The sequence below is a fragment of the Filicampus tigris genome, chromosome 5, assembly GCF_054856515.1.
Source record: "Filicampus tigris isolate MCC_2025a chromosome 5, RoL_Ftig_1.0, whole genome shotgun sequence".
NCBI classification, from domain to species: Eukaryota; Metazoa; Chordata; class Actinopteri; order Syngnathiformes; family Syngnathidae; genus Filicampus; species Filicampus tigris.
In genome coordinates, this window is record NC_141221.1 from 25407961 (window position 1) to 25422092 (window position 14132).

Below are 14132 nucleotides of genomic sequence, written 5' to 3' on the forward strand. Positions count from 1 at the left end.
TAATCCCACTCACTTCAAAATGTTGAACGTCAGATATTCCGCTGGGTGCAATTTAGTGCAAACTACTCAGTATTTGCTGTTTGTGAATAGTAGGACCGTATCACAAATTGTGTCGTGAGACAATCATCTTTCAGACTTTTCAAAACGCTGTCTGCCGAATCCAATAATTACTTTATATCACAGCTGCTAATTCTCAGTATGAATAGCACCAAGACTATATGAAAAGCAGTGTAGAACAATGTGTACTCTTTGGTAAACATTACCATAGTGGTGCCTGATTAATAAGTTATTAATTGCTAACACTGCAATCACCAGGAGTTATTTTTTGCTAGCTTAATTGCCTAAGTCATATTTCAATGTTTTTGGAAAACAAGAAAAAACACTATTTTTAGAAAACTCTTAGGTATTTTTATTGATCTTGTAAAATATACACTCAACCAGATACGTGAACAAGCAAAAGGAACAAAGACCCTTTATTAATTGCTTTACAAAAAAAAGGCACTTAGAATGTGCCGTGACTGGCATTTTTTTCCTCTTGGATATACAAGTAAACATAACCTAACCAAAGTTGTTTTAGTCTCCTAAATGTAATCAAGATGTGTAAAATATCAACATTAACCAAGTCATTTCTTCATGTTTAACCTTAACCAGTTTTCATTTCCCACCCTTAAAGCGACACTTGATTGGGTTGAACATAACAGGTCTCTTTAAAAAGAATGTCAGCATGAAAATTCACTTCCCTGACTACTGATTTTATGTGTCTTTTATTACTACATTCAGAACATACTAATGATGTCCATTTTTTATGGGAGTGGCCTGCTTTTTTTCCATCTCAGCCTGCCCACATCACTGAGGGAAGGTGACAAGCATTATAGTTTTTTTTCCTGGCTTAATTTGTCACGTTCTATTTTCACCTAGGGTCTGAAAATGGGGACCAATAGTCACGAAAATTCATATGCACAGCTCTACTCATGTCCACTTCAACCTGTGAAAATGTAAAAGCGATCGGCACAATATTTTAGATTTTATTGACATCAAATGTGAGCTCCTATGAGGAAAAAGCAATTATCACCTCCACAATGACACAGCTAAGTTTAGCGGTATGAAAATATTTGAGGCTAGTAAGAAGATAATTTCGTACCGCTACCCAGGTGAGTGCCAATTGAGCCCTGACAGCTGCAGTGGTGTTAGCTTGTTAGCTGAGGGCGGCTAATGGCTAACTGCCATGGAGTCTAGCAAAGTTTTAGCGTTGCTAAATGTCTGGAAATTAAAAACTGCTGTAATTTAACCCAGATTATGCTATCTTCTCAAAATTTCACACATTCGATGATAGTCCCGGCCTGAAGGTATCTAAGAACTTATTTTTCACTGTCGGGGCAGCGCCACCTACTGACTAAAGGAAATACACGTTTTATTATTTTATGTTTAACGAGATGTACCTCATATTTGCTCGAAACAGTGTTTAGGCCTTTATGATGTTAAAACAGTGTGAGGTTTTTTGAAATGTGGTTGTTGTGGCAATGCGCTATTTTGCGCTATTTAAATTGCTAAGAAAACAAGGCTAATTTGGGGGGTCTTAATATGCACAACAACTTATGAAACTTTACACACACATCAACCATGACAAAATCATTAATATTCCAATAGTTTATTGTGCAATTTTTAAAAAATGGCTCGGTAGCGCCCCCCAAAAAAAGAAAAAAATCGATCAAACGTGTTTGCAAATAGGTTTGAACATGTCCAAACTCCAACCTAACATGCAAGTAACTGAAAGACTCACCCTGTCCCTCTCTGCCCTCACCAACACACACGGGGTACAGCTGCAGCACAAACACTGGACCAGGAATTGTATTGGAACAGAATGGCTACTTGTGAACCTTTTAATACTTTAAAAACAGATCAATACAAATTCTGTCTGGTTCCTCCACTGACTCCCACCAAGACATGGGGAAAGGGTGTGGCTATGTATCTGACTAGAAAAGGTCATTTTGAGCATTGCCGCCGCACAGTGTGTAGGGCACCATCATCCGTGGGGGGCACCATCTCATCCGTGGGGACACATTGCGATATTATCGAGTGCTCACGTCGTGTAGCGGCGTTATGTATACCAGAAAAAGTACATACAGTTGCAGAAAAAAAACGTGATCAGATTGCAGAAACATTTAATGAAAATGTGGATTATTTTGCAGAATTACATTTTTAATGTGGGAAGAAAGACAGCGCAGTCCAGTCCTCGCCACTCTCAGACTTGTAGGCCAAACAAGATTTCGCAGAGTTGAATGGATAACTGGTCCCACTATACCTCAATCGTATACCACATCGACTAGGCCTCATCCTTCACTCGCTTCAAGGCTCCATAACCTCACCACTGCCTTTGCATATTGCCGCTCCATCACCAATGCCTTCACCGCCCTGGCCGATAATGACAGTGCGGACTGGGAGACTTTCAAACTAAAGGTCAACCAGTCCATCCATGATGTATTGGGAAGATCAAGATCACTTCCCAAACAACCGGGGATGTCACAACCGACCCTTGACATCATTGACTGCCGCCAAGAGGTCCGTCTCTGTGGTGTTGGGACAGAGTACAGAAGGCTGAATGCAGTACGTTATGTGGCCATTGCCGCCGACAGGGACAGATACTGGGGGGAAGAGGCTGAATGCCCGGAATCAGCAGCACAGAGCAATGACCTCAGACAGGTCTTTAGCATGCTTTGCCAAGCCCATGTCCAACCACACATCAAGACCGCCCTCGTGAACGATGCCAGTGGAAATTGTATCACCACAGAAACAGAGTGCCTTTATCACAGCAAAGAGCACTTCAGGCACCTCCTTTAACTATCTGGTTACTGCTGCCAACTCTGCCGCCCCAAACCCTAACGGCAAAATTGGCCCAGTCACAACTGATGAAGTCAGAGCAGCAATAAAAACAGTCAAGAATTGCAAGGCCCCTGGAATCTGTGCCATCAGTGCAGAGCTGCTCTAGGGAGGAGGTGACCCCATGGTCCAGTGGCTCACCCACATTATTAACCACATGTGGGTGGCAGAGCAGCCCCCCACAGACTGGACCCGAGGCATCATTCTGCCCTTTTGGAAGAGGAAAGGCGGCAAGCTACTCTGCAGCAACTACAGAGGCATTACTTTGCTTTCCATACCTGCAAAACTGTTCACCGGTATCCTTCTCACCCGTGCTCTTCCTGCCATTAGAAGTCACCGAAGCCCTCAACAAGCCGGCTTCATACCCACCCTAGATCGTATCTCCGCTCTTAGGATCATTGTGGACAAAGTCAGAGAGTTTTGAAAGAACCAACATCTCTTCATCGCTCTTATAGATCTCAAAGTTGCCTTTGACACAGTCGACCACGCCTCACTTTTGAACATCTTGAAGCACCTCGGAGTGCCACCCAAAATCACTACCTTGTTCGAGCGACTCGAGAAACAGAAATAACTCAAGAGAGCTGTGTTCGTGTGAACTGGAAGGACTCAGAGTGGCTACCCATCATGTGTCATTGACTACCTCATGATCTGACTCCGGGAGCATGTCTCAGGTGTATCATTTGGCAACCTCCATCTGGCCGACCTTGAATATGCAGATGATCTTTATTGGAGTCGGGCTGTGTTTAATTAAACTGATTGAACTTGATTAGGAAAGGCACACACCTGACTGTATTGACAATATAAGACCTTAAAGCTCACAGTGCATGTCAGAGCAAACCAGAATCATGAGGTCGAAGGAACTGCCTAAGGAGATCAGAGACAGAATTGTGGCAAGGCACAGATCTGGCCAAGGTTACAAAATAATTTCTGCAGCACTCAAGGTTCCTAAGAGCGTAGTGACCTCCGTAATCTACAAATGGACCAATTATAGGGCCACCACAACTCTTTCTAGACCTGGCTGTCCAACCAAACTCAGCAATCGTTGGCCTTTGTGAAATAGGTAAAGAAGAACCCAAAGATCACTGTGGATGAGCTCCAGTGATGCAGTAGGAAGATGGGAGAAAATTACACATGGGCAACTGCGGCATCACTGTAGCCCTCCACCGGTCGAGTCTGACAGAAGCATCGCCCGCATAGAGTTTGCCATAAAACACATGAAGGACTCCCGGAGTATGAGAAATAAGATTTTCTGGTCTAAAGAGACCTAGATTGAACTTTTTGCTGTTAATTCTAAGGGGTATGTGTAGAGAAACCCAGGCACTGCTCATCACCCGCCCAATACAATCCCTACAGTGAAACATGGTGGTGGGAACATCACGTTGTGGTGGTGTTTTTCAGCTGCAGGGACAGGACAACCGGTTGCAATTAAAGGAAAGATAAATGTGGCCAAATGCAGAGATATCCTGGAGGAAAACCTTTTCCAGAGTGCTCAGGACCTCAGACTGGGCCGCTAAGAAATAAGAAATGGAGTGGCTTCAGAACAACTCTGTGACCGTTCTTGACTGGCACAGCCAGAACCATAACCTAAACCCGATTGAACATCTCTGGAGTTTGCGTGCGACTGGACTGCCTCTCTCAAAACGATCTGATTTTAGAGATGGTAAAATAGGGGATGAAAAGTGTACCACGAGTTTTTTTAAGGATATTTTGACAAAAGCGCAAACACCTGCGAATTGTTTTGAGTAGTGGAAAAATTTGTCTCATTTAAACTAACAAGTGGTTGTGACAGTTTGAAATACTGCCACATGCTGGCCTCAACTTAAAAGGGTCTCTACCTGCTCTGTCTAAGTTTGATAGAATGAATACTTATAAAGACTAGTGTACCTTGGTTCACCTGGCTGCTTCCTCTTACAGCCAGCGATTACATAGATGAGAAAAAAATGGACTTCCGACTACGCTTAGTCCAACTATTTTTTAAAGTTTCCCATCGATCGTTTATCGCCTACAAAATGGGTATCCGTCATAGGCGGATAAGTGGACCGGTCCGTCACATAGGCGGTATGCTCAGCTCTGCTCCTGGTGGGACACCTATTCCATCACCATTTGCAGCCGTTTGTTTTTGGTAGCCTTTTGCCATGTGGGTGTTGTTGCCTCCAAGCCAAAGCCCCCTCCGCCATGTTGGACATGCCTCACAAAATCCCGGTGTCTGAGGGCAGCCTATGCCACTGTTGTTGTCTGTGTTTGCCCTGTGATTGGCTGGCAACCAATTCAGGGTGTCCCCCGCCTACTGCCCGAAGACAGTTGGGATAGGCTCCAGCACGCCCACGACTCTTGTGAGAATAAGCGGTACTGATAATGGATGGATGAAATTCATGATTGAAAAAATATGAACATTTACTGATAAAAATAGCAAAATTAGTAAAGCATGTCTTACAAAAACAAAAAACAGTGTTTCCAGTCCAAGAATATAAATGTCCATTAAAGTGGCTTTGATAAGTACTTAGAATCTATACTTTCTCCTCCTGCATGAGCAAGTTTTGAACTGAATGAACTACTATGACGCATTTGACATTTGATCATAAGACTGTCTATTTTTTGTACAGTGGTTTGGGATGTGATTGAGTAAAACGCAACCATTGGTGTGCGTCACCTCATCGTCAGACGTCTAAAAACAGCTGCACAGCCCTCATATCACTGACAGCTCCACAGACACCCAGACATCACACCTAGGCTAATAATGATATGAAAAAGCTATATTTTGGAGCAGTACTGATTAACTAAGAATAAATTAACATATGACCTCATAGAGATTCCTGTACATTAACATTTTGTGATTTAAAATTGTTCGGTAATTGGTGCTTTAAAGCAAAATCTTCTCTTCCCTCCTCTTCAAAAACACTTTGTCCTCAAAAAAGTGCATTTAAAAAACAACAACAACAGCAACAAACACAAATACACCAATACTGTATAACAGATGCATGAGCACATCTGTCCTCTAGCTAAATGTCCTGTGAAGCTTAAAGATCAGCGTTTGGCTGCTTTGCTGTTAAATAATGGCTGTACCTGCACTTAGCTCGCTGGGATGCAGTGGCCTCATTTAGAAAATAGAATATGCTCAATCACAGGTCATTAATATTAATTGCAGACAATAGACTTTGAATGACATTTTAAACTGAAAATGTGTATTAATAATTACACTGAATTTATTATATATATTCATTTTCAAAGTCTTGTCATCTGTCATCCATAACTCTGCCAGGAAGCATCAGCATTTCCCCTGCTACGCTTCTCTGGCAGGCTACTACGCTCCATTGAGTTATTTGGGTCAAGGTCATCCAGTGTGGGTCTCCTGGGGACAATCAAGGAGAGGCTCAGCACACGCTGATTTGGGGATGGTGGTGAGTTGGGGGGTACTAAGTGAGAAAGGTAGAGGAGAGGATACTGGCCAAGGCGGACAATGACAGGTCGACTTGGACTGTCCATTGTGATAAATGGTGAATTTCAATACTGCAATTGCATTCACGTTCACATACTTTGGCATTCATCCAAACTGAATGATCAGAAGGTCCCGGTGGGGTTTCACCTCCACTATTCCCCAAATGTCCTTGTCGTTTAACTTGTGGCACCATCCTGTCCTCTGATCCAGTCTCTAACCATTATTGGCCACAAACTACGTGTTGGGTGTGTTTGGGAATCTAATGGAACCCGATCCATCACCAGGAGGGCACTTGTATCTAATTGGCCACTCATAATCACATGCCAGCTGCGGACTTACAGAGATTGGATTGGACTGCGTCTCCTTGGCGAAGGTCACTATTATTATCACCCCCCCAAAATGCACCTTTATTCTGCAGGTGTATTGTGGAAGCCAGGGTCACATCGGCTTGTTGTGGAGACACTTTTTCTTTGCTGTTTAAAATAAATGATCCATGTGATGTTTCAACTGTTTAAAATATAAATTATCCATCCAAGACAAAATAAAGTGGCCTATACATGCAGTGGCTTCAGATGATTTGTGTGACTGAATGAGCTCCACACTCTAAAAACATTCATTCATTCATTCATTATCCATACCGCTTATCCTCACAAGGGTCGCGGGCGTGCTGGAGCCTATCCCAGCTGTCTTTGGGCAGTAGGCAGGGGACACCCTGAATTGGTTGCCAGCCAATCGCAGGGCACACAGAGACAAACATCCGCACTCACAATCACACCTAGGGGCAATTTAGAGAGTCCAATCAACTTACCATGCATGTTTTTGGAATGTGGGAGGAAACCGGAGTTCCCGGAGGAAACCCACGCAGGCACGGGGAGAACATGCAAACTCTACACAGGGTGGCCGGAGCCGGGATCGAACCCACGACCTCTGAACTGTGAGGCGGACGTGCTAACCAGTCGACCACCGTGCCGCCACTCTAAAAACAGTTGGGTCAAAATAACTATTTTTGGGTTAAATTTGACCCAATTGTTGTGTTCAAAAAGGACCGACCCAGACTTGGGTCAATTTGAACCAAAAAATTGGGTTATTCAGTTTTGACCCAACTTTTAGCGTTAAATTAACACAACAAATTGGGTTATTCCATTTTGACCCAAATTTTTGTGTTAAATGAACACAGCAAATTAGGTAAAAACAATGCAAATAATTGGGTTATTCCACTATTTATTTATTTATTTATTCATTTTATTTATAATGCTAAGGATACTGCTCCTTCCCCAAAAGTTTATTAATAGCAACAAGTAAAGGTTTTTAAAAAATGTATATTTATCTTCAGGTAGATCACTCCTGACGTTGACATAATTTCAGCAACAATAACAGTAGGGGATGATGTACATTTGGTCAGAGCTGGGCACTCCATCCTGGGGGCAGACCCGTCAGACCATGCAGCCCGGCCGGACGCCCATTGTTAGGGGTGACACTTTTGAAAAAAGGGCCCGATTAAGCAAGGGTGGAAGTGCATTTTAGACCAGCCCACTAATCGGTTCTCATGCGTGTGACGTGCTCACAAGACAGCCAAATTTCATATGACCCTGCTCGGTGATATGCTTATGTTAACATGGCAGGGCCATTGTTTGTTGTGCAGTCCTCAGTCATGGTTTCATAAAGTAGAATGCATACGTGTCCAGAGTTTTGTTCAGCACATTCATGGTGGAAGTGAGAACAAATCTAAATTAAAAAGTAGTGATTAGAATTGTGGCAAACTCATATATTTTGTGTCATGGTGCTTTTTAGATATGAATTGAATGATGCAACGGCAGTCTGCAAAGTGGTGTCAGTGACAATCACTCTGATCGGCTGTCAGCCAGATAATGCAAATCAGTGCATGAGATAGATGAATTTGTAAAATGATATACAATTTATTTCAGTTCTTCAAACCAAGCATTGCTTCCTTGCGGTCATCACCAGACAACTGTCTCACACTTTCACACGGGCTGTGATGAGTTGTGGGTCTATCTTGAACAGTGTGTTGAGATATATTGACCTCTTGAGGAGAGTTGCACTCAACAGTTTTCAATCTCCAAGCAAGGTAACCAGAACCACTCTGGTAATCATAGAAATGTTTGTGTGGATTACAGTAAACAAATAAAGTTAATATGGAACATTATTTGGAGAACGCACAGTTCTTGTGAAGTGTCACATCCCACAATGGCGGCAGACTAATGCCTTTTTTTAAACGATTCCTACACTCTTCCTGTCCAACGCACACGCTCAGTTACAAACAACTCGTTTTCAAAAAATTACAATGTGTGAAGTACTTACCAAAACAGTGTAATAAATGAAGAAATCCAAATGTCAAAAGTGTTGCTGACTTGACCACGATGCTGCGTGTGTCGACATGAACAGTATGTCGGTGGCGGTCATGGGCGGCAGTCATACTTAATTAAAGTGTACATCTGGCACCTGTGTGTGGGCCTGTAAGGTTGCTTTTTGACCCAACAAAAACATAACTGGCATGTAACCCAATATATAGTTCATTTGAACCAACAATTGGGTTAATTTATAAGAAATAACCCAGAATTTTGACCCAACACAAACAATCCAAAAAATGGATTCATGAAATAACCCAACTGTTTCACTTAAATTCTGAGAAAGAAAAGGGTGAGGGATGAGAATGCATTTGTACTTGCATTTCAAGGTGAAAATTGACTAGGCTTGTACTAGGCCTTTAAGAAATTAAACCCCATATAGCTTGATTAGACATGTTTTCAATGAGTATTCGTGCAATAGGCAAAACTGACAAACTTCACCTGCCCACATTTTTTCCCTACCAGGTAAGGCAATTGAGAACAGATCACATTTGCAATGACAGCAGAGTATAACAAAGCAAAATAAAAGCAAATACATACACATCAACTACAAACTGTACAATGTGATGTGGTGTATATACTGTACATGTATAGTATTGTATATAAAGTACTTTGTACAATAAAAGACCACTCTAAAATGAGTGCTTTCACTGTATTGGGTGGGTACGGGGAGTGGTCAGAAAATATGTCAGTATCTGGTGTAAGCAGCAATTACCTCACGTAGTGCATCACTTCTGTGGAAAACCAAGTATTTCCACACCAAAAACAAAGATAGAAAAAGTCTCGCCGGAGGCCTCCACTGGAACTCAGCATCAACAAAACCTCGATTAAGTGGATCCTTCGGAGAGTAGGTCCCGCCATCGTTCGAATTTGGACAATTCCGTTCCCGGTTCCTCGATTCGATTACTGTTCCTAATGATGCTCAAATTTGATTCTTTTAAAGAAATAAAAAAAAGTTTGCATGGTTTAAATGAGGGTACTAACCAGATATTTGGGGGGCGATGAAATCATTTTAACTTCGGTGTTTCTTAAAATCATAGGCGGAGCGGCCCATAGGCGGGTACTACGGACAAAATGACGGATAAATGGACGGCGGAAGGGTACCCCGCCTGTGGGCAGAAGGTGATAAACAGGCCACATTTTTTTAGTATAATGCCCAGCTCTGCATAAGAGCATGATTGCAAAATATCATTTGATGTGCATTTCAAATTGGGGATTTTAGAGCTTGATTTACTGTTAATGTGTTTTGCACTCTCATTGACTCACATGTTTTACACATGTCGTAGGCAGTATCAAACTTTTATTTTAGCTCTGACTACATGCAAACCAGCTAAATCCAACACTGTCTCCTGGGGTTTGAGTCACTGCTTCTTACAATGGCTCAGCTTTTGCTGTGAGGATAAACACATGCTGTATTTGAGTGTGAGTATACATGCACGGTAATAACAAATGGTAAGTGGTAAGATATGAGTACCACATTGAAGCGGATGAAAACAGATGGCAGCTTAAAGATTCATACAGTCATTTTGTTTTTATGTTTGGTGACTGGCCACACACTCTGGAGGAGGAGAGGAGAGTGAAAATAAAGTGGCTGAAGAAGGGACAGGAAAAAAAAAAACAAGAAAAGGTGCATGCATGTGATGAGTGCAGAATGATTTTCATGTTTTCTTGGTTGTACTTCCACAGAAGCGAGCAATGGAGCAGCACTACTTCCGGAAGGCTCGGTTGAGTGTTTGCTTTCTTGATGTGTGAGTGACTCTAGGCCATTTGTAATTAACATATCAGTGAAAGCATCAATATGTGCATCAAACCAAACACCTACCATTTTAAAGATTAGTCACAAGCAAGCTCTCTAAACTTGCGCTGACCCAGATTTGAGTGTATACTGTATGTTGTTTGCTATGTAACAGTGGTAGTCTTCCTGCCTACTCTGTAACCCGAAATCTCATTTTAGGAGATGAGAAATGTCGAAAGTATGGCCTTGTTTCAACTAGTGGGCTTGCATATATAGAACATAAAATATGTGTGGGTTGACTTCCCCTTTAAAACAATGTTTTAAAACATATTTTTTTCAAGAATACACTATGTTCTATGCAAGCCCACTCGTTGAAACAAGGCACTCTGATAAATATTGCGTTTGTGGAATAAGAGTTAATCCACCCGTTTTTAGCCATCTCCGGGGGCGGCCATTTTGTCACTTCTGTCGACTGAAAATGACATCGCAACTGGTCAGGGCTCAGGTAACGACCAATCATGGCTGACCCTTTTTCTGAAGCTGAGCCATGATTGGTCGTTACCTGATCACTGAGCAGTTATGATGTCATTTTCATTCGACAGAAGTGACAAAATGCACACCTGCTGAGATGGCTAAAAAGGGGTGGATTTTGCTGCTTAACTCATATTCCACAAACGCAATATTAATCAGAATGCCATGTTTCAACTGATGGGCCTGCTGGGAACATAATCTTGAAAAAAAATGTGTTTGGGTTGATTTTTTTCTTTAAAGGCAACAGTAACCCGTCCTATGTCCATTACAGAGATTTTTGATCGATCACCTCCTTGTCTTTCAACATCTGGTCCTACTCTATGATGCATAAAAGACACTGGGATTTACTTAGGGCGGTTTTGGCAGCCACTGTGACTGAACATCATTTGATTCATCCTGCAGTGCCAGTCCCACTAACAGCTCAGTGAAAATGATCCTTCCTGTGGTAATAGTTAAATTGTTTGTGCAGTTTGCAGTCATGTCTACTGTAATTTGTCCAGGTTATCAGTAATGAGTATTGTGTCTTACATACAGTCTTACAGTTTACATCACAGAGGAGTTAGCAAAAATAAAAGAAAGAAAAGAAAACCCCACCCCTTCCAGTCTGACAGTGCCCCTCCTCCAGCCAGGCTCCTCTCATAAAAACAGGTGGTATTTGCTGTTTAATTCGTATTCCACAATCACAATATTAATCAGAATATCAAGTTTAGACTAGTGGGGCTGCATAAAACATATTATTGTGAAGAAAATGTTGGGGTTCACTCCCCCTTTAACTAATGAGTGCACTATTTTAGTTGTTTTTGCTTTTTTTTTTTTTTTTTAACTTTGTGTGAAGAGCCACAGTTTTGATAACTAGTGGGCCAACGTAATGACATTTCAATTCGGTATGCACGCAAACTGAGTTGAAAGCTCGGTCAAGGAACGAATTCGATTCGTAAATCAAGGTACCATTGTCTTTACATTCCCTTGAGCTTCTGCCCACGCCGAACCGGTGCACGTGCGCACGAGATGGGCGGGTTGCTCTTCCATATATGGTCGTCGCTTCCTTTCCGGACTCATGGCTGGATGAGTGCAGAGCTGAGCGTCACGTCTCTCGCACGCGGCTCCTCTCTCCCAGCTCGCAGCACAACAGCCGCTACTATACTCCATTAGGTCAAATATGACAACTTAAAATTGTGAGTTATTGCTTTTGTCCCTTTTAATGTCTTTTGTTTTGGTTAATTTACTTCGCCGATCATTGGGGAATGGTCCGCGCTTTTTCCTCGGGTCGTGTCCACTTCAGCATGGGAACTGCGGCGTCCAAAAGGAAGAATCTGAGGAGTGATGCCATATCATCCGTGGCCGTAAAAGTTCGGTGAGTAGGTACAATTGTGGGTCTAGAAAATAAAGATGTACAATATGTGAACTGCTGCAGAACATTGTGTCGGAGCTTCAAGTGGTGCTTGGGAAAACACATTGTGCTTGTGACTTGAGAAATAATGGACGTGGTTTTCACTTTTTTAACTTTTCTGTACAAAGAACCCTCCTCACATTTAAATATGCATCGAAGAATAATTCACCATAGCAGAGAATAGTTTGGACTTAACGGACTGCTCGTTTCTCTTGTTTCATCAAATGAACATGGAAAGCGATTAGACTTCTATCATAACTTGAAAGAGCAGAAAGAAAAGAAACCAGATATAGTGAGCACACATTTGAAATCAAGCTTCTATTTGCCCTTTTGTTATTATTATCATCATTATTATTATTATTATTATTATTATTATTATTATTATTAGGCTATTATTTATTTATTTTTATGTTTTGTTTTGTATGTCGCTGATGTGTCAGTTCTATGTGCTGATTTCTTTTTGTCCTTTTCTTTATTGTTGATGTTATTGTAATGTTGCTTCTTCTGACCTGCCAGGGACTGCAGATGGAAAGTAGCCGTTGGCTAATTCTGGCATATTTACATTTAATGTTCATATAATGTTAATGTTAATATGCACTGTCCCTTTTAAATAAATAAATTACAAATTAAATAAATTACAAAATAACCGTTGAGTGTTAGCCGACAAGTATGAAATATTGGAATTACAATCTACTTACAGTTACATTTGTTGATGAGATTTATACGCAATAATTACACCTCTACTTAAAGTGTATTTTACAATCAAGTAGCCTATTGATTTGGACTATTGCACCTTTTTACAGGGCTAAGAAGTAACAAAGTGCAGTAACTGAGGAAACGGTCTCTGAGAAAAACCAAGTAATCCCAAAATGACGAGACAGGCAGCTATCTTTACACACAAGATTTATATTTTCAGTTGTTTCTACGTAATCTATAATGTAACATGCAATAGTTTTGATTTGTTTTGGTTTACTGACAAACTCAATAACGTACAGCTGGTCTCGGTGGACTTGCACTAATTGTAATAACATTTCACTTTGAATTGATGCAGACTGTAACAAAAGGTCATTGCGTCAGATCAGTTTCTTCTCAGTTTAAAACCCGTCCCTGATGCTGTTTGATTTGTGAACTCGCAACCAGCCTAAAGAAGACTCAGATGTGTCATTTCTGTGCTGCTTATATTCATTTGAGTTCAGTTATTTTTCGGTCCTCGCAACAGCTTGGCCAATTAGCCAAACAAATGTATGCAAATGACAATATTCACTTACTGCCTCTGCTTACTCAGTCTACGTGTTTGATACGTGGACTACCACAATTTTTCCTGTTCAGTCAGTTACAAATTGATTAGGAAGGGTAATGTCAATTAAACAATAGTGGTGTGTATGAATCCCAGACAGTGTCCCAATCAAGACTTCTGCAGGATACAAATGGATTGTTACTTTGAATTGTAATAGCAAAGCTTACTTCTCTCTGAGAAGTCAAATTTCTTGCTTAACCAGGCAAGGGATTTGTGAACAGCTTCTATTATCACAATGCTGACTTGGAGGCAATATAGAGTTTAGGACACTGCAATAGCAGACAGTCAGAGCTGGGATTGGAACAGCCGACCCTTCAATCAGTTGGCGACCCACTTTACCGACTGAGCCGCAGCCACCTTGTTCACGTTCTTGTGAATTTGAACTGTGTAATACTACACCCAGCATAAACTGAGATTGCTACTAATCGCACTGTTATTTGTATGATTTTTCTTCTTTGTTTTTGAATACACGGTTGTTCTTACCCCAAAGCAGACATTTT

At 41.4% G+C, this 14132-nt stretch overlaps 1 protein-coding gene across 2 annotated transcripts in view; it reads left to right on the forward strand.

The window, feature by feature from the left end:
- Positions 1 to 12022: 12022 nt before the first annotated feature.
- nsmfb (NMDA receptor synaptonuclear signaling and neuronal migration factor b) overlaps positions 12023 to 14132 on the forward strand; it is a 49594-nt gene continuing 47484 nt past the window's right edge. For both annotated transcript variants that reach the window (XM_086032017.1, XM_086032018.1), the window contains exon 1: positions 12023 to 12299. In XM_086032017.1, the coding sequence (XP_085888143.1) occupies positions 12190 to 12299 (110 nt within the window). In that variant the 5' untranslated portion in view covers positions 12023 to 12189. The remainder of the gene's footprint in view (positions 12300 to 14132) is intronic.